Below are 26,391 nucleotides of genomic sequence, written 5' to 3' on the forward strand. Positions count from 1 at the left end.
ATTTGAGCTGACGCCTAAAGGAAGAAGCCATCCATGCTGAGATCAGTGGGAAGACCTTCTAGAGCTTTGTGTCGGCAGGAAACAAAAGAAAGCCCAGTGTGGCTACAGCACAGCAGAAGGGTGTGAGGACGCGAAGTGTGAGACACAGGCAGGAGTCAGACCACATAGGCCTTGGTGAATCAGGAGAAGAGCTTGGGTCTTATTTTAAGTTCAGGGGGGAAAAGCCATTGAAGGTTTTAGTGACATGGTCTGGTTTGTAGTTTTTAAATACTGTGGGTTGCTCTCTGGAGAAGAGATTATAGTGGGAGGGCAAGAGTGGCAGCCGGCGAGCTGTTCGGAGGCTGTGGCCGTGGCTGTGGTCAGGGCAGAGATCAGGCGGCTTAGATTAGGATATTACAGTAGTAATCTATGCAGAGAAGTAGATGCACTGGGGATCTGGTTCAGAGGGAGAGTTGAAGAAATTTACTCACAGATTACCTGTGAAGGAATTGGGGAAACAGAGGCATTAAGGGTAATGACCTAGATTTTTGACCTGAGCAGCTGGATAAATGGTGGTTTACAGAGATGGGAAAACTGAGTGAAGAGCAGATGTGGGGGTGGGGGGATTAAGTTCTGTTATATGTTGAGGTATCTGTTGAACACTGTATTAGAATTCCTCAAGCAGTGGTTAGCTCCGAATAAGCAGTGAGCCAACTATGGCTGATCGAAGCAGGAAGATTTCTTATTGAGACAATCTTTGATAGCTCACAAAATCATCAGGAAGGTTAAGTTTACAAGCTTGGAAAATGGGCTATTCCCAGGGAGAGGAGGAGCTCAGAATCTCACTGTAGAACCAGTCTGCTGACGAATCTGCTGTTGAAATTGGCAGTTTGCTCTCTTAACATCCTGCCACTAGCACCCATGGCATTAATTCCTCACTGCCTTTCTTCTTTGCGTAATTAGCTCAATCTTCAGAGTCCCCAGTGGGTGGGTGTATCTGATTGACTGAGCCAGGGCGTGGGCCAGGTGCCAGGAGTCTCCCACAATACTTACATGGTGAGAAAGTCCCTCAACACTGAAAGGAGAATTCGACACTGGGCAGGGGAAAAGCGCACATACAGGCATACACACACAGGAATATAAACAACAAATCTGCATTACAGACATCCCTGTGGAGATGTAGGGATGGCAGATAGGCAGCTGGATATATGAACCTGGAGTTCTAGGGAGAGGTCGGGGACAGAATATTGATAGGAAAGCATCCGACACAGATGCTGTTTAATGCCATGGATGGCGGCATTTAGAGAAGAGAAGGGGCTTCAGGTTGGAGTCAGCAGGAGAGGAAGAGCCAGTAATGGAGGCTGAGGAGGAGAGACCATGGAGGTAGGAAGTCCAGGAGAAAGTGGTATTTCTTTTGAGATAGGAGAAGAAAGTCTTTCGAGGCGGGAGTGGTCAGCTGTGTCAAATGCTGCTGAGAGGTGAAGGTAAGACATCATTAAACAGAAAGACACAGATGGCAATGCCTTACATTGGTTTTCAGAGTTCTTAAGTATATTACTTCAAGTGGCCTCATCAACCCATTCTGTAAATGCTCATTGAATATATATTATATGCCAGCACAGTGACACAGAATGCTTATGGTCTAGGGCAGGGACTCCTATAAGCTTTAGTGACTGTAAGTTTGTTCAAAGACAGATTCTTGGGCTGCGTTCCCAGGTGTTTTAGTATCTGCTTTTAACAAGTGCCCCTAGATAATTCTGGTATAGGTATTCCTTGGGCTACACTTTGAGAAATTTGGACCAGTGGGAGATATTAAGACATTAACTTTATTTTGTTTATAAGTATACAGTTTGCCTGTTTCCATAAATAACTTAAGGCAGCTTTTAAGAAATACTTGTACTTAAAAATTAGAATCGGAGAAGACAGAAATGAGAGAGAACTGTAAGACCTCTGACTGACACATGATACTCCAGATACTGAGGTCCTATACCACTGTCAGAATTGGACCACATGTTTGGCTCTTCTAGGCAATGAAACCAAAAAATGAGAAAATAATAAAATAAATAAGCTACAACTTAATTAAAGCCTTCCTAAATTCTAAACATACTCCAAGCATACTGCTATATATGTAGAAAATACTGTATCCTAAACCTACTGCTAACCATAATTTATATTAGAAGTATGAGTAGATATAGAATATATATTTTCTGTGAGATAGCTCAAGTTCTCAAGAGAAACAAATGTTTTATCATTTCTTTTAAAAAATGTGTATAAGTAATAGTAATAGTTTATGGATCAGGCAGTATATGGGTTGATTCGCTTAGAATTTATCATGTAATCTTTAATCCAGCTCAGTCAGGTAGAAATTAGCCTCATGTCATAAACTGGTAAAAAAAGCTCAAGGAAGTTAAGGAAATTTCTTACATTTACACAACTACTACATGGCAGAGCCAAGATTTGAACCCAAAGTCTGCTCTTAACCACACAGGTCCCTGCACAGTGTAGAACATTTAGAAAATAAAGAAAAATATAAAGAAGCAAATTAAAAAATTAACTATAGTTCAGCTCTCGTTAGCCATATACTGTTAGGTATTTTTTTTCCCCAGTCTCTTTAAAAATAGCTTTAACTTTTTCTGATAATAGAAGTAAGTATACTTATTTTAAAAAGCCTTGAAAAGTATAAAGGAGGGAAAAAAATCCATAGTTCTAGAAGCCAGTGGTAAACACTTCAGTATTTTGAAATATGTCTTTATAGGCCTGTTCTATGCTTTTCTATTTACATATACTTTTTTTTCCATGACAATAATAAAACTATGTATATATATATGTTTTATATCCTCCACAGTATATTGGTGAGCTTTTTCCTGTCTTGTTAAGATTCTTCAGAAGTATTGCTTTTTTTCTGGCTGGTTAAAATTCCATTTCACAGCTCTACCATAATTTAATCATTCCACTACTATTGGATATTTAGACTTATTTACTTATTGCTATAAAGCTGCGACGAGCACAAGTATTTGTTGGCAAAACTTTAGGGAAGCAGACGCTCTCCACTGCAGGTGGTGATTTATGTTGATAACAGTTTTCTTCAGGTATTAAACAGTTTGAAAATGTTAATGTCCTTTCCGGTAATGCAATTTCTAGGAGTCTCTCCAAAGAACCCCAAACTTTTTAATTATTTTCCATGCTTTGAACTGTCTTTTCCTTAGGATCTAAACGCTCTTCCCACAGCAATGCTTATTTTTATGGCTTCTTCAAGAACAAGCGAATAGTTTTGTTTGACACTCTACTAGAAGAGTATTCTGTACTAAACAAAGACATCCTGGAGGAGTCTGGCATGGAACCCCGCAAAGATGGAGAAGGGGACAGTGAAGAAATAAAAGCTAAAGTTAAAGTGAGTTCTTCTTTTCCTAAGAGACCCTGGCTTCGTTTTTATAAACAGTTCCTATGACAACTCACAATAACATCAGTTTCTATGTAGTGAGCGGTAAATTCAAGGAGACTGTCCGATAAGAATCCAATGGCCCCTTTATAATTCTGGTATTTGGGAGAGATTATCACTATTATTATATGCTAACTGCCTTGCAAGCTTTTGCAGAACATACACATGAAACTTGGAAGCATAAGATAGGAAAATTCTTATGACTATAAGCTATCCTTAAAACAGGGACATTGTATATATTCCTTATATGTTTATGTTCAGAGAATTCTCCCAGGCAGGATAAAGAGAAGGTAAACATCTGATTTTTAGCTCATTGAGACACGCTAGTGATAGGCTTCGGCACTGGAGAGACTTGGATTTGAATCCTGGTTCTGTCATTTACTAGCTGTGTGTCCTTGGGTACACTGTACAGTGTGGTCAGTTTTCTTTTGTTTGTTTGACAAATATTTATGAAACACATTTTGTGCTGAGACACTTTGCTTGGCACTGGAAGTGTAAGAATAAGAGGGAAACTTCGCTCTCGAGGAGCTTATGGTCTAAAGAGAAGAAGCCCAGTACAATATGATAATTGTAACAGTGAAGCTATGTATCCCGGATGCAGTGCGAGCACAAGAGAAGACTTTTTTTTTTTTTTTTTTTTAAGAAGACATTTCTTAAATCTGACTTAAGTCTCAGAAACTTTTTCTGAATTCTTCCCTGGATGAGGTGAGCCGAGGCTGATAAGCAAGATCTCAAGTGTCAAGACTAAATGGGGGAGAAGGGATAGTGATAAGAAACAACCCAGATTTAATCAGAGACAGCTGTCAGTATTTGTGTATGTATGGGAATGTGCTATTGGCTTTGGTGTCATTCAGAGACGATTTTGAGTTTACGTAACTCTGGGCAAGTAAGTTAAGCTCTGTTCTGGATTTTTTTTTTTTTTTTAAAGATTTTATTTATTTACTTGACAGAGAGAGATCACAAGTAGATGGAGAAGCAGGCAGAGAGAGAGAGAGGGAAGCAGGATCTCTGCAGAGCAGAGAACCCGATGCGGGACCCGATCCCAGGACCCTGAGATCATGACCTGAGCCAAAGGCAGCGGCTTAACCCGCTGAGCCACTGTTCTGGATTTTTAAACTAAACAGGCGCCCTGTTCTGGATTTTTTAACTAAAGGGTGATACTAGCAGGGTTTCTCACCTTGGCACTATTGACATTTTGGGCCAGGTAAATTTTGTTGTGGGAGAGTATCTTGTGCATCATAGGGATGTTTAGCAGTATCGCTGGTCTTTCCCCACTACATGCCAGTATCAACCTTCCCTACCCCCGTCAATTGTTACAACCAAAAATATCTCCAGACATTGCCAGATGGCCCTGGTGGGGGATAGGGTAGGGTTTGTGGGGCAAGGTCATTCCTGGTTGAGAAATACTGGGCTATAGATGCCTGCCTTTTAGGGTTGGGAGGTAAATGAAACGGTATAGGGGAAATACCTTGTACTCCATTTTATACATTTTAACTACCAGAAAATAACTATTATCTTTTGAACATCCATTTTGATGCTAAAAAATATAGTCTAAAGTGCCTAGCCTATCATAAATATGTACATGAGGCAAGAGTCTGTGAAGGAATTAAGCATTGGGAGAGGGCTAACTGCTTTGATTTTGCTTGTTTTTGAAGTGGGGTTATCTTGCCAGTTAGGATGTTGGAATAAAAGTCACTTTGGTCTGAATAGGCATCCGGATTTTAAGCTAGGAAGAGATCTTAAGGTCATCTTATCAGTAGGAAAACTGAAGTCCAGAAAGGGTAACCCAGAGGCAGCACAGCGGAATCATGTAAGTTGAGCAAGTCAGGCTGCTTAAGAGGTAACCACATTCAGGGGTGTGGGGATGGGGGCAGATAACATCATAGCCAAACAATGACGTTAGGTAGTGGTCCATTTCAAACAATGTAATGAAATTACTGACCTTTGGTATCTAGGGGAACATTATTCTTTGGCTTAAATCCTACAAAAGATTAGATAGTCTTTAGAAGTGTGTTGAGTGGAGTTTGAGTTATTTTGCTGACTTGAAAAGCCTGCTTAATTTCATTGATAACTACAAATTTTTAGCATCTAGGTATAAGTTACATAACAAAGATACATTAGACATAGTCCTGCCCTGAAGAACCTGTAGTAGAGGAGACTAGCCATGAATACAAATAGCCCATAAATGAAAGCAGGGTGTGGTAAAGTGGCTATAATAGTGTGGCCTTTAGAAGTTAAGAAATTACTGAGAATTCTAATAGACAGTTTTCTTAAAAGAGAAGATACCTGACCTAAGTAGAATTTTGACTGGGAATGGGGCTTTTCAGGTTGAAGGTATGGAATGAATAAAACTATAGAGATTTAAAACAAAACAAAACAAAACTACATGTTGGCTATCCTAAGACTAATAATTATGTGGATTTTTATAGATGGAGATAGAAAGGTAGACTGGGATCAGTTTGTAAAATTCTTCCTGAAGACATCGAGTGGTTTCCAGTGACCTGAAAGGGTTAGATTGATTTGTGTAGGAGCCAAAGCTTGCTTTAGGAAGATTACAGTTTAGTGGCAGCATACAGGATGAGCAGACTGGAGGCAGGGTGACTTCTAGGGGCCTATTGCATTAAGGTAACCAAGATAATGAGGGTCTGCACTAGAGTGAGAATCAGAATAAGTGCAAGAGTCATGGTAAAAGATGGATTTAAAGTACCTGGTGATTGCTGTTATGGGGAGTGAAGGAAGTCAAAGACTGACTCAACACAGAGAAAGACAAATAGCATATGATTTTGCTCTTTTGTGGCATTTAACAAACAAAACAAACAAGCAAGGAGGAAAAAAAAAAAGGCAAAGCAAGAAGCCAACTCTTAACTATAGAGAACAAACTCATGGTTGCCAGAGGGGAGGTGGGCAGGGAGATGGGTGAAGTAGGTGATGGGGATTAAGGGACACACTTGTGGTGAGTGTACGGTGTTTATGGAAGTGTTGAATCACTACATTGTACACAAACTAACACTGTATGCTAACTATACTGGAATTAAAATAAAAAACTTCATAAAAACAACAACAAATTTGACTCAAAACTCATTAACTGTAGTGCTTTCCAGTGCATGTACCATACCACTGTTTTAGGTAGCATAGCAGTATTTTAAATTTGAATAGCTGTATATTTATTAAGGTACATTAGGACAGAGATAGAACTAGCATACAGCGATTTCATGAATATGGCCATTTAGGACAAGGCTAAGTTTTAAAAAAGTGAATTGGTTTAAAGAAAGCTATTGAGTAAATAATCACACAAAGAGCACACAGATGTAGCAGAAGTTTAGGAAACAGTGGTTTAGTCACCTGCTACCGAATGCCTACTGTGTACAGCGCAGTGGGGTGGGGGGCTGCAAAGATGGTTTTCAATCTGGATGAGGGAGAGAAAAGGAAGCATTTTTTTTTTTTTAAGATTTTATTTATTTATTTATTTGTCAGAGAGAGCACAGGCAGACAGACTGGCAGGCAGAGGCAGAGGGAGAAGCAGGTTCCCCGCTGAGCAAGGAGCCCCTTGTGGGACTTGATCCCAGGACACTGGGATCATGACCTGAGCCGAAGGCAGCTGCTCAACCGACTGAGCCACCCAAGCGTCCCAGCATTTCATTTTTTTTTTTTTTAAAGATTTTATTTATTTATTTGACAGAGAGAGATCACAAGCAGGCAGAGAGGCAGGTAGAGAGAGAGGAGGAAGCAGGCTCCCCGCTGAGCAGAGAGCCCGATGTGGGGCTCGATCCCAGGACCCTGAGATCATGACCTGAGCCGAAGGCAGCGGCTTAACCCACTGAGCCACCCAGGCGCCCCCCAGCATTTCATTTTTAATAGAAGTCTAAAGAAGGAAAACTAAGTGATCTGAAATCCCTCCTCTCAGAGAGAGCTAGTAACATTTTGGTGAATGGTTCTGTATTGGTTATTAACATTTTCAAAGATGTTGAGGAAACTTAACTCTGGCATTTTATCCTTCTGGAGACAGACAATGTTTGGAACAACCTGTCTTGAAAGTAGTTTGAGTAAAAGGAAAAAAATAAAACTATAGAAAAGCTGCCCTTTTGGGGAAGAAAAGAAGTATGTCCCAGCAAGTACTAGGGTTATGTGTAAGTCTTCCCAGTTAATAAGAGTAATAGAAAGGGCACAGGTCCCAGAGATGTGGGGTCGGGATTTATCCACTACTCACTAGCAAGATGATCTGAAGCAAGACATTTTTAATTTGTCAGCTTCCTTTTCTTCATCTCTAAAATGAAGATAATACCCCCCCCGCCCCACCCAGTTTGGTGGTACTGGGATCAAACAAGTCAGTGGGTAAATCTCGTGAAAAAGAAAGTGATATAGAAAAGTAGAAGATGTGTGATAGTTCTCTTTATTCCTTTACTTGAAGTTAGTTTGGGAAGTAAAGGAAATCTAATTTTGTCCAAGAATCTATCACAAGGAAGTAAGTCTTCTTTGTGTGGGAAGTGACCCTTGTTTATTAAGCTGTCGTCATTCCAAATCTTTGTGACTCTGTGTACTTTCTAATAGTGTTCTAAAACCAGCCTCATGCTAGGACACAGAAGCCTGTGCTATCTAGCAGAGAGCTAGTTCTATGAAAGAATTCATAGTTCATATTGGGAAGCTGGCAGCTAGTGAAAACAAAGTCTGAGGACTGCCTTACCTTATCTACAGTGAGGCTACAGATAGCTGCCTTACTGTAGTAGAGAATAGTGAACTGCATGTAAAATGCCTAATACATCCAGTGTCTGCCACGTAGGCCATTGCGGAATGAGAGCTATTACTATTATTATTACTATTAAACCAAACAGCCACATTTTTGCTTATTATGAAAGCAATAGAAAAGTTAGAAAACATGAATAATTCAGCTGACCATAAGTATCTTACTATGTATTTCTCATCTTTATAAATTATCATTTTTTTCATCATTCTCCTATTGGATGTATGGATTGTTTCCAGTTTTTTGCTGTTAAAAATATTCTTGTTGTGAATATCTTCATATGTGAATTTTCACTCTTTATTTCCCCCTTGTAATAGATGTCTGTTAATTGGTGCTCAAAATTGGTACTCTTGCTTAACAGCCCTGAAGGTACAGGTACACATGTGTCTCTCTGCCTTTTAAAGAACTAGGTCAGTTTTCTCATTCTTTTCTTCGCCTACTAGATGTGCTCTGACCTAAATTCTAATATTTGAAAAGAAAAGAGATAATAAATATCAATACTATCTTGCAAATCTGTTTATCCTCTTTCTCATGTATCTACCCAGAGGAATTGGGGAGGGAGGGGGAAAGTGGTAGAATAAATGTGGCCGTTTGTGTTCCTATTAGGTTACATTTTTCTGAATTGTATAAAACAAAATCAGTTCCATATTCATCTGTTTTTTTTTGTACTTCACCCTGTTAAGTAGCTGCAGTTTATTTCAAAACCCTTAGCCTTCACTTTCCTAGGATGCATATTCTCCAATTCTTTGTTGCAATATACTGTGTATGTCAGTAGATCAGGCTTGTTTATTATTTGGTTCCAATCTTTATATCTCTTTGATACTTTATTTGCTTTACGTTTCAGTTATTGAGAGAGGTATGTTACATCCTCTATTAAAAGATTTGTCAGAACTGATATATTCCAAAGAAATAGTATTAGGTACATATAAATTCAGAATTAATGCATCTTCCTGCTAAATTGAACTTTTGACCATTCTGTAGTGACCTTCTTTAATAATGCTGTTAAGTCATCTTTTTTTTTTTTTTTTTTTTTTACGATTTTATTTTTAAGTAATTTCTACCCCCAACATGGGGCTTGAACTTACCACTGCAAGATCAAGGGTCCCATGCTCCACCACCTGAGCCAGCCAGGCACCCCTTGAGTCGCCTTTTAAGTTGATTTTGTCTGATGTTAATATAGCTACACCAATCTTCTTTTGGCTAAAGTTTGCTAGATGTCATCCATTACTTTAAAAAAAAAAAAAAAACTGAGCTAAAACTTACTATTTTTAAATGTACAGTGCAGTGGTTTTTAGTATATTCGTCATGTTGTACAGCCATCCACCACAATCTCATTCATCCTTTTACTTCCCACCTTACCGTCCTCTGTCTGAGATGCCATATACAGGGCATATAAGTAGGTTTTGTTTTTACGGTTGTTTTTATTTTTATTTATTTATCTTTTGAAGATTTTATTTATTTATCAGAGAGACAGCATGAGTGTGGGGAAGGGCAGAGGGAGAGGGACAAGCAGACTCCCCGCTGATTGGGGAGCCCCACATGGGCTCTATCTATCCCAGGACCCTGAGATGACCTGAGCCAAAGTCAGACGCTTAACCGACTGAGCCACCTGGGCGACCCCTTATGTTTGTTTTTAAATCCGAACTGAGAGTCACTATCTTTTTTTTTTTTTTTAAATCTTAGTTTATTTATATATGTTGTAATTATTGATATATTTGAGATTATTTCTACCATATTATTTTGTGCCCTTTTCTTCTGTCCTTTCCATACCCCACCCTAATCCCAAACATACACACATGCACCTTCCTGCTTTTTTTTTTTAGAGCTGTATCAGGGTTTTTAAAAAAAATTATATTTGAGTTGTTATTCAGGTTGGAAGGTTCTTGTATGATTGTTCTTTCAATGACTGCTGTTAAAAATTAAGCTTAACTTAATTTACAACTTAAATATCTTAAAATATATAACTTAAAATCTTAAAATATCCAGTATCTTCACTGCTTCCTAACCTGTCCAGGGACCATACACACTTTAACCCAGTTATTCCTTTCATCTTGTGTTTTAGTTTTGTTTAATTTTTACCCCACAAATTATTATTATTATTTTATACAGTCATTATTTAGACTTATCCCTATGCTTACCTGTTTCTTTGTTTACCATTCCTTATTCATCATATACCTTCCTTTTAGACATAACTTTACTTCTTCTAGAAGTATATGGTGCTAAAACACTTCTGGGTTTTGTTTTTGGACATTTGGACATTTCTGGGTTTTGTTTTTATTTCATTCTCATCCTTGAATGTCAATTCAAGACTCTCTTATTTAGTTATTTATCTTAGCACTTTATTTTTATTTTTAAATAGTTATTTATTAGAGAGAGAGAGATAGTGAGATAGAACACAAATAGAGGGGAGGGGAAAGAGGAGAGGGAGAAGCAGACTCCCAGCTGAGCAGGGGCCCCACCTGGGGTTTGATCCAGAACACTGGGATCACAACTTGAGCTAAAGGTGGACACTTAACCAACTAAGCCACCCAGGTGCCCCGTTATCTTAGCACTTTAAAGATGCCATTCTAGGGCGCCTGCGTGGCTCAGTTGGTCAAGCGTCTGCTTTCGACTCAGGTTATAATCCCAGGGTCCTGGAATCGAGCCCCACATCAGTCTACTTCTCTCTCTCTCTCTGGCCTTCCCCTGCTTGTGCTCACTCTCTTTCTCAAATAAATAAAAAAAAAAAAAAAAAAAAAAAAAGGATGCCATTCCATTACATTGTAGCTTACTTTGTTCCTGTTGAAAACATCTGCTCTGGGCTTATTGTCATTTCTTTATAGCTCTGTGTGGTTGTTCTTAAGATTTCTCTTTGATTTTCATGTTCTGTAGGTATGGACTTCTTTATCTCAGTCCTACTTGGGATGTATTGTTGTTCCTATATCAAACAACTTAGATCTTTCCTGAAGTTTTGAGAATTCTTAGCCAATTACACATTCAAGTGTTGCCTCTTTCCCATTCTCACCAGTCTATCTTTCTGGAATTCCAGTTAGGTGAATGTTACATCCATATCCATTTACATGAATGATACATACATAGCTCATTCTGTCTTCCACAAGTGGTAATCACTCTTTTATATTTTCCATCTTTTGGTCTCTACATTCCAGTACACTGATTCTTTCTCTGGGTATCTTTATTCCATTCTTTAACCAGCCCATTGTGTTTTAATTTTAAAGCTCTGTTTCTTTTTCAAATCAGTTTGGTTGTTTATGGATATCTCCTATTCTTCTTCATGTTCTTAGATCTCTTTTTTGTGTAGAGTATGCTTTTAAAAGTATTTTGTATCGGGGCGCCTGGGTGGCTCAGTGGGTTGAGTCTCTGCCTTCGGCTCAGGTCATGATCTCAGGGTCCTGGGATCGAGCCCCACGTCGGGCTATCTGCTCGGCGGGGAGCCTGCTTCCCTCTCTCTCTCTCTCTCTGCCTGCCTCTCCATCTACTTGTGATGTCTCTCTGTCAAGTAAATAAATAAAATCTTTAAAAAAAAAAAAAGTATTTTGTATCTAATAGTTCCATTATCTAAAGTCCTATGGAGCTAATGATGCTCTTTATTTTTTCTGCTCTTACTCATTGTTCCATCATTTTTTGAAGTCTTTGGCAATTTTTATTGTGAGCTCAAAATGCGTCACTGATTTTAATCTTTAGGAATCCTGAGGGGTCTGAGTTTAGGGTGCAGTCCTCATTTAGAGGATTTGCATTTGCTTCTGTCATTTGTCCCCAATGCTACCAAACCGGAAGTACTTTAATCTGTCAGTTTGGGATTTTTCTGGACCATACCAATCGTGATTTTGATTTTGATTTGATTTTTTTTAAGATTTTATTTATTTATTTGACACAGAGAGAGAGATTACAAGTAGGCAGAGAGGCAGGCAGAGAGAGAGAGGGAAGCAGGCTCCCTGCCAAGCAGAGAGCCCCAGGCGGAGCTCTATCCCAGGACGCTGAGACCACGACCTGAGCTGAAGGCAGAGGCTTAACCCTCTGAGCCACCCAGGTGCCCCATGATTTTGATTTTGATTTTTTTAAAAAAATATTTTATTTATTTATTTGACAGACAGAGATCACAAGTAGGCAGAGAGGCAGGCAGAGAGAGGGGAAGGGAAGCAGGCTCCCTGCTGAGCAGAGAGCCTGATGCGGGGCTTGATCCCAGGACTCTGGGATCATGACCTGAGCCGAAGGCAGAGGCTTTAACCCACTGAGCCACCCAGGCGCCCCATGATTTTTAATCAGAGGCGCTTTTTTTCCCCCATTTTAGGTAAGACTTGACACGTTTGGGTGATTTTGCCACCATATTTTTTTCTAGCTCATGTGATCTGACTCAGAGTATAGTTCTTCATGGATTTGTGCAAAGGATCTCAATTTCAACTCCTCACCTTTGACTTCCCCTTACTTTCTAATGAACTAAACTATATGTCTAAAAGGATATTTATGGGGCTACTGGGTGGTTAAAGCTCCAGATTCCTTCTTCAACTCCACACCAAAAGGCAACTGCTCCTCCCTCATTGTGGCAAGAGCCCGAACATTTATTTTCTCTGGACAGGGCAAAAGAAGAGAACCTTTCAAACAAGGGTTTGACAGTTAAGTGGCTGATTTTGGCTAGGTCATGGTCTCAGAGTCCTGGGATTGAGCCCCATGTGGGGCTCTCTACTCAGCTGGGAACCTGTTTCTCCCTTTCCCTCTGCCCTGCCCTCTCCCCACTTGTGTGCACACTTTCTCTCTCTTTCTTTCCAATAAATGAATAAATAAAATTTTAAAAATTTTTTAAAGGGATATTTGTAACCTGTTAATAAGCATTTTTAGATATCTGAGAGTTTTTCAGACTATTTAGTAACATTGCCAGAAGCTAGCATCTAGTGGTGTGTGTGTGTGTGTATGTTTGTTTGTGCTGATGAGTGAATATGTGTACATGTGTGAGTGTGTATAAGATTACATTGTTCATTGTGTATTGGCGCTATTTACATTGAATCTGGGAAGTTTATAAACAATTTTTTGTGGCTTAGTAAACGTATTTCATCATTGATAAGACCATCTGCCATTTATGTTTAATTATTTTGCGGTACTGTAATAGTATGCAAGTGGTTACACATGTGTCAACTAAAATTATTTTATTTGATTGATGAATGTTGAATAATTTCCTTTTACATCCATAGTTGTGTAGAAGTTGAAAGCACAGGTCTCTGGTACCAGACTGCCTGGCTTCAAATGCCAGACTTTGGTTGTGTGGCCAGAGGGAAATTAGTTAACTTCTCTGTGCCTAGATTTTCTCAACCATAAAGTGGAAATAATAAGAATTATATCATATGGCGGTTGTGGTGTATAAATGACATAATTAAGTATTTAGCACAGAGGGTCTATGTAGTCATTGTTTAATAAATGTTAGCAATTTTCGTACTTATTTTTTTCACCTTTCCTGGCCCAGTCTTCATATGTCTTGAAGGGTTTCGAAAAAATTAAAATTTTCTCCTTATATAATGTCTATTTCTTTCATACTGCTCTTTTTCTGAATCTCCCATCTTAACAATTTCCCTCATATATCTGGTAATTCTTGGTTGTCTACTCCTTAGTAGGAGAATGGGATTAAAAACTTGATTGGAATCTCTGAGCCTGTTGATAAGGCGTGTTAACTTTGGGCTTCGCTATAGGCTGGCCTGGGTGGGCTTCTTGGCCGGACAACACCTGGTGTTAGTATCCTCCAGCCTTTCCTGGTGGAGTGGTCAGAGTTCCCAGGGAGTACTCTTTTGATCTTCTGCTTGGAGGGTAGTGTTCGGGGATCCAGGTGCAGGGAGAAGACTGGGTCAGGAGAGAGGGTTGTCATTAGTCAGCATACCGTACCCACAGCTGACCAGATATATAGTCTGTTGCTAGTGCACTCTAGCCCTCCACTATCCCCAACCCTTGTTTGAAAGGTTCTCTTCTTTTGCCCTGTCCAGAGAAAATAAATGTTCGGGCTCTTGCCACGATGAGGGAGGAGCAGTTGCCTTTTGGTGTGGAGTTGAAGAAGGAATCTGGAGCTTTTACACTTCTGAAGCCTCTCGTACCCAATTCTTATTGTAGGGCCTTCCCCTTTTCTCCCAGTTCCAGTTCTAGTATTGTTAGTTCGCAAGCCCTTTGCAGACTGTGGTGTAAATCAGGCTGGTTCTGTTCGGTCTACTGCTGCCTTGTGAGTCAGCTTTCTTTATCTGCTAAGTCTGTTCATATGCCTATCTGCTTTCCTGCTTCCAGAATGTTGCTGTAGTCACCTTTCATGTTTTCCCCATCCATGCGGGTTTATATCTTTTAAAAAAGTTCCCTTGACTATAGTTTTATTGGGGATTTTGGAAGGAGTCACATTAGTTGTGAATTGTGAATGTTCTTTCTGCCATCTTAACTTGGAAGTCTCAATTTTTTAAAGGGCAATTCATGGCGTATTGGGGGGGTTATCATAAGTGATACGTGCTTATTTATAGGTAATTTGGAATATAGGAAAGATACAGAACAGATAAACATCACTATAATTGTATCATATAGAAAAAGCTGCTGTTAACATTTGATATACATCCAGCTTGTTTTCTGTATTTGTGTTTTTATTTTACATTTACACTTTTTCATAATTAGAATCATTATTTTTAGTTTTAATTGGAGTCATTATTTTTAGTTTTGTATCATGCTTTCTTCACCTAATAAACCATTTCCCCATGTCAGAACATAATTTTGGAAACAATATGGCTGTCATATAACTTTGTCATGATTTATTTAAATATTGTCTATTGATACTTATATTTTTAGCATTCTTTTTTCCTAATCCAGATTAGACTGTAAGCTTCATGAAGTCAGGGAATATCTGTCTTGTTCATGGTTCTTTCTCCAATGTTTAACCCAGTGTCTACCATGGAGTGATTCAGAGAATGTTTTATTAAGTGGATGAGAAGTTTTGCATAAAGGTCTGATTGTTTTCTTAAGTTAGTTAGAATCTAAGAAGGCCTCTTACTGGGTTAAAAGGCATAAACTTTTTGAAGGTTGTTAATTTATTTTCAATGCATTCTTTGATTTAGAATAAGAAACAAGGATGTAAAAATGAGGAGGTCCTTGCTGTACTTGGCCATGAACTGGGGCACTGGAAGTTGGGACACACAGTCAAAAATATCATTATCAGCCAGGTAAGTGGGAGTGACAGTTCTCTTTTTATGGCATGATAGTCAACGAAGGGGAAGTATGGCAGGCAGGAGAGGTGGTCTGGTGGAGAGGTGGCTTCATCTCAGGGCTCCCTGACTTACTACCTATGACCTCAGGCAAGTTCCTTAAGCTCTCTCTGTCTCCGTCCCAGTCTTACATCTTGACTGATGTGAGAATAAATGAGCTAAGGCATGTAAAGAGTTTGGAGTAGTGTGTGGAAGCGGTAAGGACCGTGTCAGTGTTTATTGTTGTTGCCACCATTGTGGCCACCTCCAGAGTCACTCAGCTCTAGGAACTGTGAAGATCAAAAGCCGTGTGCCTTGATAAGCTGGACATTAATTAAAATGCTTTCTTTTTAAACTTTCTTTCTCATTTACAAGCCATTATTGAAGAGACCTGTAGTGGCTATAGAGAAGAAAGTAACAGTTCCTATAACATTCCTCCTCTGGGGTCTAAATCAGCTGTAAAGCAGCAGTTACCACAGTTGTCAGGCTTTGGGCAAAATAGTACTATATCCTGTTGACTGCTTCTGAGCAGATGTGGCCTTAAACCCAGTCTGAAGTGGGTGTTTGTTTTTGTTTTGTTTTCCTGTCAGAGGGGTAATGTGCCAAGGTAACAAGATTTGAGGGAGGCAGATAACACACAACAGCGTAATTGTCCAATCACCATACTTAGGAACTATATAAGGATCAGAAGTGGGTCTTCGTACCTTTCTAAAGGCCCACTGGTTCTGGTGACGGTCTGCATGAGAAGGCTTGTGAGCCCCTGTGGGCCCTTCTGTTGCCTTGCATCTTTCAGTAGAAAATGAATCTGTGGCTTGAGGCTAGTTGTGTGGATAGATAGCAATAAGTAAGACAGTAAATAAGTCTAAATCCGAGTTTGGTCTAAAGAGGAAAATCTGTGCTGTTTTCATAAAGGAAGGGGTGCAGTGGAATCAGGCTATCTCGAGATAGTGGGCTGGTCTGTGGTGTGTGATGCCTGACCCAGGGTGGAGTTGACTGCCCCTTCTAATAGACTGTGCACTCAGTGAAAGCCAGTGGTTATTGACTAATGCACTGACTCCAGCCCTGGCACCTTGGCCACTTTGTTCAAAAGTTCCTTGACCAAGTCCTAGAGTGACTGGGGAGAGAAGCCGACTAACATCCACAGAGCAGGTATCTTCTCTACCTTATTGACAGTCTCCTTTACTGTGGATTCTTTTTTTTTTTTTTTAAGATTTTGTATATTTATTTGACAGATCACAAGTAGGCAGAGAGAGACGGGGGAAGCAGGCTTCCTTCTGAGCAGAGAGCCTGATGTGAGGCTCGATCCCAGGACCCCGGGATCATGACCTGAGCTGAAGGCAGAGGCTTTAACCCACTGAACCACCCAGGTGCCCCTACTGTGGATTCTTTTAGTGAACATCCACATTGGTCCAAAGTATTATCGTACTCTGGGATAATTTTGGAACTTTTTCCGCATACCTCTTTTCCAGATCTTGTTAGCCGTCCTGGAGTTCATTCCAAGGCCTTGATCATTCAGCCATACCATTATTTGCCAGTGATTATATAGTCTTAGCTCAGACCTTCTATCCTTCCAGACTGCCTAAAATTTAGATATACTACCTAAAATTTCCCTCACTGAGAGTATTTCCTTCACCGCTGTTTTCCAGACACAGCCCCAAGTGATTCTGTAATGCCACAGCAGTCCCCTTTCAGCCAGTGCCAGCATATTGTATTATTTGTAAAATGTGCTCAAATTTTTTATCCTCAATTAATGATCATAGGGAGCTCCCCGTGAGTAAGGGTTGATTGAGGGGTGCAGCGTGGCAGGAGTTGGGATACTGGGAGTATGAGCCACTTGCTCATTTAACTTCTCTCTTCGTGACATCCTTCATTCCCACTTGCATGTACGCCACTTAGCCTGATGTTGGAGTGCTTTGGGGCGGAACATTTTCCTGGCTATAGGTGGGTCCGTTTAGGAGGGGCAGCTCAGAATGCAGGATCCTAGTGTCCGATGGTCAGGAATCAGTCCCTGGATGGGCCCAGTAGCAAAGCAAAGTTGTTTTTCAAAAAGCAAGTAGTTACTTGACATAAATGGCACACATAGCTTATAATCGTAGGGGCCTTCCCTGTGCGTGAAGTTTTCTGTTGGAGCTTGTCATGTTGGCTCCACTGAGTTACCAGGACTGAATGGCAGAGCTGCTTGCACTCCTTCCTGGGCCAGCTGGCGAACCTTGTGCCTAGCCTCACTCTTAGCTGATAGCTTTGGGGTCATCTGGCAAATGGTTTAGAGCAGCACATTCACATATGGTACCTCTGGCCTCCAAGATCCTGACCTGCCAAGGGGAAGAATGGTATTTGTTCTCCAACCTTACTCCAATACCTCTTTACTCATATTTTGGTGCAGACTTTTGATTTTTTTTTTTTCCTCTCGTTTATTGTTAAAGATGCGGCTACTTTTCTCTTGGACCTAACTACTCAGTACAGCTCCAGTGGTCCTAAAGAGTACAAGGTGGGATGCCTGGGTGGCTCAGTCAGTTAAGTGTCTGCCTTAGGTTCAGGTCATGATCCCAGGTTCAAGTCCCACATCCGGCTCCCTGCTCAGTGGGTTGCCTGCTTCTCCCTCTGCCTGCTCTGCCTGCTGCTCTCCCTGCTTGTGCTCTCTCTCTAACAAATAAATAAAATCTTTAAAAATAAAAAAAAGAGTATTCAAGGAAATCTTGGTTTTTTGGAGCTTCCATATCAAGATGAGGTGGAAGGCCTTGTGTCTGATTATGATTTAGTGCAAACAAAGCCAGAATCCATTCTAGCCCTTCAATTTTCTACAGAAAGAAGATAACTCTGTTGCTATTTGCCACTTCAAACCCTCAGTCATAGGAGGCTCCACTTAAGCCTGTTCTTTTAGAAAACTATACAGCTTAGACATTTGGGGAAGTTTTACTTTTCTTTCTAGAATAACTTTTTCTGTGATTATACTAACACCATTCTTAGAACCACACCCTGATGTCTGATTCTAGTTTTTTCATGCTTCTGATCCCACAGTGAAATTACCTTATTATGTAGTTAGAAATTTTGTGTCTTTCTTTCTAGATGAATTCTTTCCTGTGTTTCTTCTTGTTTGCCGTATTAATTGGTCGAAAGGAGCTTTTTGCTGCGTTTGGTTTTCATACCAGCCAACCCACTCTCATTGGATTATTGATCATCTTCCAGTTTATTTTTTCACCTTATAATGAGGTAATGTATAATTGTTAAAATTATCTCACATATGCCCTTGCATTTCAAATCTAGTACCTTTAGAATAGTGAAAGAAATAAAGAAAGCTACAGTTTTAACAAGTAGATGAAACAAAGTCTTTTAGTCCCTTGATTGACTGGTGCATCTAAGAAAGTAGCAGAAAAACCCAAGCCCAAATGAACAAATGCTTGCATACTATTAGTTGGGGGGGGGGGGGGGGGGGTGGGGGGGGGGGGCGGGGCAGGGGAGTGGAGGACTAGACTTTGGTGGTAGAAACCTTGATCTAACATGTATCTCCGAGACTTGGTATATGGAGATTAACTATTGGAATGCTATGTCCTCAATCACACATTCCCCTGTGCTTGGCAGAACATGTTGTGTGTGTGAGGGAATGGAACAGTGATAGTTGAGTATATATACAGCTAGATGTGGGAGGCTGTATGACACTGTTCCTCTGGTCTGTTCTCTGACTGCCCACTTCAGAACAGCCTTGGGGGTCCCACCACAGGCCCTTTAAATCAAAATTGGGTATATTATGGTAAGTAAATTTTAAGAACCACTACTCAGATTGCTCAGTAGGGGGACTCCATGCAGGTGGTAAGGCATGGATTGATAGTGACAACATGTATGATATTTGATAAATTAAGCCAAATTAAGCCAAGAAATCATTAAGCCAAGAAATAATATTGGGGATTTTGAGATGTTTCCATTCAGAACGATTCTTTCTTTGAGACAGGTTATAAAGATTTTGAGATAAACCAAATGTATCCTGTTTCTCCATTACAGAGGGGGAAAAGTTTGGAAAGAAAAATAGAGAGGAATAGATCATATTTGCATAGCATTGTCCACATAAGCTAAATTTTAAATTTTAAAAGTTTTCTAGAGCACTGAGATTTACTATCTTTAAAATCTTTTTTTTTTTTTTTTACTGAAAATATTTATAAAAATTCCTTATGCAGTTTGTTACTGCTTAAAGAGGTTAGAGACACATTTTTTTTTAAGATTTTATTTTTAAGTGACCTCTATACCCAATGTGGGGCTTGAGCTCACAACCCCGAGATCAAGAGTTGCGTGCTACACTGAGTGAGCCAGGCAGGCGCCTCGAGAGGACACTTTTTAATGATTCTACCGCTTCTGTCTTCTGTCACAGTTCAGGCATGCCTTAGGGACAGTGAGCTATGTATACTAAATGACCCCCCACTACTTTGCTTTTTAAGCAGTTATGCTGTTTATTTAACTTTTTTTGTCTCTTCCTCACTGTCAGGTTGATAATCCACTACTGTCAATGTGACTTTGCCTTATCGTTACCCTTTTCTAGTTTTCATCCTTAACCTACCGTAGATGGGAAAGCCAGATCATCAGACTCATGAAGCAGCAGTTACTAGATCTGGCCTGATTTGAAGGGTCCTATTCGAAGTATAGGCGCGCACAGAGTTAGTGGTTATCCTTTGTGGCAGCTAATGCGGCTGTGCAGAGGGTTTTTGTTTGCTTGTTTGCTTCCTTATATTGAGTGGTTGAGTTCACTTCCAAGACCACCTAAATAAATGTTGGGTATTAGAGTAATTGGAAGTGTGATTAATTTGCAGAGATGCTAGCAACTGCTTAAAAAATCTTAGCCCAGAAGATTTGTTTCAAAAGGACTAGATACTTAAACAAAAAAACTTATGCTTAACGTCAGTGTTTAAGAAAGCATGATAGGAGGGACGCCTGGGTGGCTCAGTCGCTTAAGTGACTGCTTTCGGCTCAGGTCATGATCCCAGGGGCCTGGGATTGAGTCCTGCATTGGGCTCCTCACTGAGCAAGGAACCCACTTCTCCCTGGGCCTCCACTCCCCCTGCCTGTGCCCCCACCCCGACAAATAAATAAATAAAAATTTTAAAAAGAACCCAATATGACATTCATTCTTTAAAAGAAAAAAAAAAAAAGAGGCATGATAGGAAAGAGCTGTTTTCCTGGGAAAGTTGGGAAAATTGCCCTATTAAGAGTCTGGAAGCCTACAGCAAAGTAGGAAGGTACAGGCATAGTATCTTATGTTTTTACTTACGTGTTTAATAAGAGATTCAGATAGGCCGATAGGGACCAACCACATGATGATCCTGTCCTAAAAAACTATTCAAGATGTAGAAATTGCAGGCAGAATTCAGATAATAGCTTTATATATGTTTAAGAAGGTATTAGGAACTCCCAGACTTTATTTTGAAACTCTCTATCTGCTAGTAGCAGTGAGAGGTACAAATAAGAGACTTATTTTTTGTTTTATTGCTGAAGTATTTCAAGGTAAAAACTAGAATTCATGTCATTTATCCTGAAGTTCTTCAGTGTACAAAGAAATTGTTTTTTCCCTAGAAATTTGTATTTTCAAATGAAATTTGACTCCTTTGTAATGGTCATTCATCTTCAGTGACTGGATACATATTCTGGCAATGCTGCCATAGCTCAGGACACTGTAGAAAATTCAGTTTTGAGGTTGTCATTAGATAGAGGTTGTAGCCTCTTATGTGGAATTAGTGAGCAAAAATATGTTTTCTTAGAGAAAGAAAGAGTCTGAATGGAAATCACCACGACTTAACGCTGACACTGAGGAAGGCAGTGTGCGTGGTCGGGAGAGCCACCGAGACTCTCAGTGCCAGCACCTTCTAGCTCTGTGACTTCCACTAAGTTACTTCACTCCTCTGAATGTCACCGTCCTCATCTGTGAAACAGCAGTTAGAGTAATTACCATGTGGGATTGTTGGGGAATATGTACAGTGCCTCCCTCAGTGGCTGGCACATGGCAGATTCTTAAAAATTCATGTTTTTGTTTGTCAGAATCACATTCATTGGGATATAGATCTGTAACTAGTCTGTTTGCTTGTGTGTGTGGGGGGGAGCTCAATTAATAATTCCCCACCTCAGATTCCCTAAATATGAGTGATCTTTCTTTGGGCCTGCTGCTCTGCTTATCCTGAGCTGACCTCCCCTGCAGCCTTGCTCATGCAGCCGTCGGGGGCAGTGGTTAAAACTCTTCTGTTTACTTTTTCAGGTTCTCTCTTTCTGTCTAACAGTCCTAAGCCGCAGATTTGAGTTTCAAGCTGATGCATTTGCCAAGAAACTTGGGAAAGCTAAAGACTTATATTCTGCTTTAATCAAACTAAACAAAGATAACTTGGGATTCCCTGTTTCGGACTGGCTGTTTTCAATGTGGCATTACTCTCACCCTCCACTACTGGAGAGGCTTCAAGCTTTGGAAAACTCAAAACAAGACTGAGGTGCCCAGGTTCTGCGACTGAAGACAATTCTGATTATTTCTGTCCTGGCAGCATGTTCCAGCTCTTGATGTTTTTAAACTTTTTTTTTAAAAGGAAAATTATTAAGTACAGAAAAACCCAGATTTAAATACATTTAATATCTCATGTCAAAAAATGATTTTAATAATCCATTTCTTAAAAAAAAAACACCGGAAGAAATTTTGAGGCTTAATGTTTTTAAAAGGCATGGTTTTATCTTTAGCATCTAATTTACCATCGACTTTTAAAATTACTTGAGAAAATACAAAACTTGTTTTATTTTCACACTTATATGGAATCTGCATATAATGTGTTTAGGGGCATATGTTGAAAAGAGGAACACCCCCTCAGCATCCTCTGTGTGAGGCAGAGACAGTGGTCCCAAATCATTGTGCTCATACTTAAGTTGAGATTTCTTTTTGCTTTCATGCTATTGTGATCTAACGTGGCCAATCAATGTTTTAAATAAGGAAGAAAATAATCGGTAAGGCTGGTGTTAATTAAATGAAAGCAGTGAGGAATACGTTCTACCATTCTACCAAATTTCTGGGTTCCCTCTCTTGCTTCACACGGATCAGGAGCTTCTAATACTGCTTTGAAATTATAAATTATGTTTAGAATGTTTTAAATCACTGGGTTTTGTTTTTGTTTTTAGGAAAATATCAGTCTTTATCTTTATTTCTACATGGTGGATATGATCCCGTTAGAGGTAAACTAGTATTTTTCAGAACCTTCAGCTTTTTCCTCATTTATACTCTTTTATTCAAAAACAGTACATCCTTTCACTTAGCAGAAATTGCCCTATTGAACAGGTTTTGCTATTTTTAAAGTGCCAGAATGTGGAAAGAAGAAGAAAGGAAATGTTAAGAGACATAAGGGTGAAATACTGATGTTTCTCTTAAGGTATTTCAGGAAAAAATATAGTTTTATATCTCTTTCAAGGACAGAAGAGATTTGGTTTTTATTTTTGTAATTTTTATCAGGAGGTCATAAGTACTATTTAATCAGGCCTGATTCCATTTTTGAAAATTAGAGTTCTTGATATGCAGCTAATTTTTATTTTCAAAACAAGTATCATGAAAGAGTTCCAGTTTTCAGAGCTGTTTGACTGCTTCAAATCTCTGTCCATTTTCTGAATGAGAACTGACTTTGCCTAGAGCTCCCACTCTCTGGTAGTGTTTCCCTTCTGGGCGTTTATTCCAAAGTGGAATCAACTGCACCTTTGGTATCTGGCCAGAAAGTCTTTTACTCAGCTCATACTAGGTAATGTCTTTACATGGAAATACAATAAAAATAAAGGTCTAGTTTAGTACTGCATTATTTATTTTCCTAAGGCTAAAGAGGAGCAGTCCTTTGCTTTTCTCCAGCATCCTCTAACCATGAATTCACGCTGTGATAACTACCTTTCCTTCCTTCTGTGCCTTTAAATACAAATTTCCGTTCTGCACAAGTGAAACATTAAAAATTGCCAATGCAGATTGATGGACTTTGTCTTTGATTTGACAAAATTGTGTGTCATTTGTGACCTAGATGTATGTTTATAGCCCCGGAAGAGCTGAGGGCTAGTCGTGAAGAGTAGGAAGCAGCAGCCCCGCCGCTGAGTGACGTTAGCACCACCCGTGCCTCAGCCGCTCCGGTCCTCCTCAGTGCCTACCTCCCGCTCCGCTCCAGAGCGCCGCTGGTTCTTGATGTTTCCTCAGAAGCTTCATCTGGAACCCCTCCTCCATTTCCATTAGCTCAGACGGTCCTGGGCCTATCTGGTCTGCTCCACCTGCCTCCTTGGGCTCCTTTACCTGGGGCAGCCGTCACTAGCTAGTTAATAGGTGATTGTTTTGACCTAGTTCCCTCCAGTTTATGGATGGCACAGGCATAGGGATGGCGGACGGTACCGGTGGGTTCCCGAGGTATTACCCAATCAGGGGCAGGAGAAGAGAGGCCAGCCAAGGAAGTAGGAGGCCTTCTGTACCCTGATACTCGCTGAATGTGCAGGGGCAGGACAAAGCAGATCCAGGCCTCAGGTAAAATGGTACGACCTCAGTGTGTTGATCTCCGAATCGAAGGTAGAGTATACACTGCTTTTGTCTAACTTGGCCCTTTGCGGAAGTCTGAGAGCTTCTAGTAAACCTTACCTCTATTTAGGATAGGAGTAGAGTTCCTAGGATTAAGTCAATAATTTTAGTTCCACTGATGGTGCCAGCTTGCCCTTGGCCTTTATAGTCTCACTGTCATCCTTAATCCTTTGTGTGGCATTCCCCTCCCCGAGGAAGCCTTTTTCCGCTTGGTCTTCTTCATCAGTCCTTTGGATTCTTCTGCACGTATATGCACTATGTTGCTTTGACTGTTTTGAGTGTTTTCTCATCACTAGCAGGAAGCTCACTAAGTACTACCTGAGAGCCTTATGTTCTGTCCTAGGTGCTATGCAAAGAAAACATGACTGAGCCTTCAGTTCTCCACATGTTGCTTAGCAAATACCGAGTCCCTGCTCTGTACCAAGGTGTGTTCTCTCGGTGCTGGGGGATATGCTAGTAAATAGATGGTAGAAGAATTGCTCCCTCATGGAGTTTACATTCTAGTGTGGAGGAGATAGGCAAAGAATATGTATATAATAGATACTAAACAGTGATACATGTTTTGGAGGAAAAGGAGAGCCTTTAAGAGGTGTGCATATATGTGAGGAGTGGGAGTTACAATTATTTTTTTTAAGAATTTATTTAAAAATGTTTTAAAGATTTTTTTATAATGGTATTTTGGAGAGCGCACACATGTGCATGCAGGCAAAGGAAGGGACAGAAGAGAGAATTTCAAGCAGACTCCACAGTCAGCGTACAGCACAATGTGGAGCTCGATCTGACAACCCTGAGATCATGACCTGAGCTGAAACCAAGAATCGGATGCTTAACCACCCGAGCCCCCCTGGCACACCAGGACTTGTGATTTAAAATACAGTGCTCATAAGATGTTGCTAGAGATAATGTCCAAACAAAGAAGACCTGATGGAAGTGAGTAGGTGATTTGCAGGAAGCAGGTGTTTTAGGAAAGAACATTCCAGGAAGAGGGAATAGCAAGTATAAAGGCTTGATGTGAGAGTCAGTCTGGTGTGTTTGAGAAACTCCAGAAGGCCAGAGCGGCTGGGATGGAATGTACTAGACAGAAATAGTGGGAGATACAATCAGAGGTAGGGATAAGGCAAATTTTACAAGGTCTTGTAGGCCATTGTAAGAACTCCGGCTTTTCTTAGAGTGCAGAGGAAGGCATCAGAGGGTTTGGGGCCAAGAAGTGATATGATCTAATCTCTGTTTTAGCAGGATCACTACTCTTGGTCTGTTGAGGAACGCGGGTGCCACCAGAGGACTACTTAAGAGGCTCTCTGCAGTACTTCTGGCAAGCACTAAAAATGGTGCCTGGGTGGTAGTCAGGGAGGTGGTGAGAAGTGGTTGGTTGGAGAAGTGTATCTTCAAGGCTGAGCCAACAGGATTTGCTGATGGAGCAGATATGGGGCGTGAGAAAAAAAAAAAAAATAGAGGATGATTCCAGTGTACTTAGCCTCAGTAACTGAAAGCACAGAATTGCCAGTTACAGATGGGGAAGGAGGAAGGAGATGGGCATTCTGGAGGGGCAGGTGGGGACACACACTGCACACCGCTTAAGTTTGATTTGCCTACCAGACTTCTCAGGGGAGATGTTGAGGAGGCACTTGGAGAAATGGATTGATTTAAGAGGTGAAGTCTAGGTCAGGGACGTAGGGATGGAATTTAAAGCCATGAAACTGAAGGAGATCACAAGAGGAGTGAGAGAACAAGAGTCCAAGGACAAGCCATGTAGCCTTCTGACCTTCATGTACAGGGAAGATGAGAAGTCAGCAAAGCAGTCTGAGAAGGACAGTGTGGAAAGCTAGTAGCCAAATCAGACAACACTCTGTTCCCATAAAAGAGAGCAAAACTATGGGATGACAGCAGTAGGTGGAAGTGGCGTCGAGAGAGTTACTGTGTTTTTTAACATGATAGGTGGAGATAACACCTGTGTCACAGGGTTGCTGTGAGGCAGAATGAGATCACGTTGGCAGGGTGCTGAGCACGATATCTGATCATAAAAGCTAAGTGGTTAATAGCAATAGTTACTGTTAATAATTTACCGTAATTGCTATGATGCCAATAATCACAAGTAACAAAAAAGTGCCTATCCAAGCTGGCAGTTGGGAAGGAGGAGAGGATCACCAAAGGACATGATCCAAGTTTTGAAAGAGGAGTAGGAATCCACTAAAGAAGGGCGGAAGTGGCATTCCAGGGAACAGCAGTTGTAAAAACATCAGAACGTGGGGCATTTTAGGAATTGCAAGAAGTTAGGCAAAATGAGCCTGCAGAGGAAGATGGGCCAGGCCCAAGGGGTGTGTGTGCCATAATAAAGCAGATATTTTCCCGAATAATACTCATTTAATAGGTATTAAGTTCCTGCTAAATACTGTATATTGTTGAAGGCCCAGAGGATCCAGCAATCCAGCAGTGAGCAAAACAGACAAGAACACCCTGTCTTCATAGAGCTTACGTTCAAGCTGGGGAGACAGCAGTATTT

General features: G+C 40.4%; 1 protein-coding gene across 1 annotated transcript in view; it reads left to right on the forward strand.

The window, feature by feature from the left end:
• The window catches only part of LOC111143391 (zinc metallopeptidase STE24), a 40,996-nt gene extending 17,696 nt beyond the window's left edge, over window positions 1-23,300 (forward strand). The window contains exons 7-10 of the mRNA XM_022497095.1: window positions 3,186-3,370; window positions 15,221-15,325; window positions 18,413-18,556; window positions 21,579-23,300. Of these exons, the coding sequence (XP_022352803.1) occupies window positions 3,186-3,370; window positions 15,221-15,325; window positions 18,413-18,556; window positions 21,579-21,803 (659 nt within the window). The 3' untranslated portion in view covers window positions 21,804-23,300. The remainder of the gene's footprint in view (window positions 1-3,185; window positions 3,371-15,220; window positions 15,326-18,412; window positions 18,557-21,578) is intronic.
• The last annotated feature ends 3,091 nt before the right edge of the window (window positions 23,301-26,391 follow it).

Source organism: Enhydra lutris, unplaced genomic scaffold (genome assembly GCF_002288905.1).
Source record: "Enhydra lutris kenyoni isolate GAN:26980312 unplaced genomic scaffold, ASM228890v2 scaffoldscaffold9, whole genome shotgun sequence".
Lineage (NCBI taxonomy): Eukaryota > Metazoa > Chordata > Mammalia > Carnivora > Mustelidae > Enhydra > Enhydra lutris.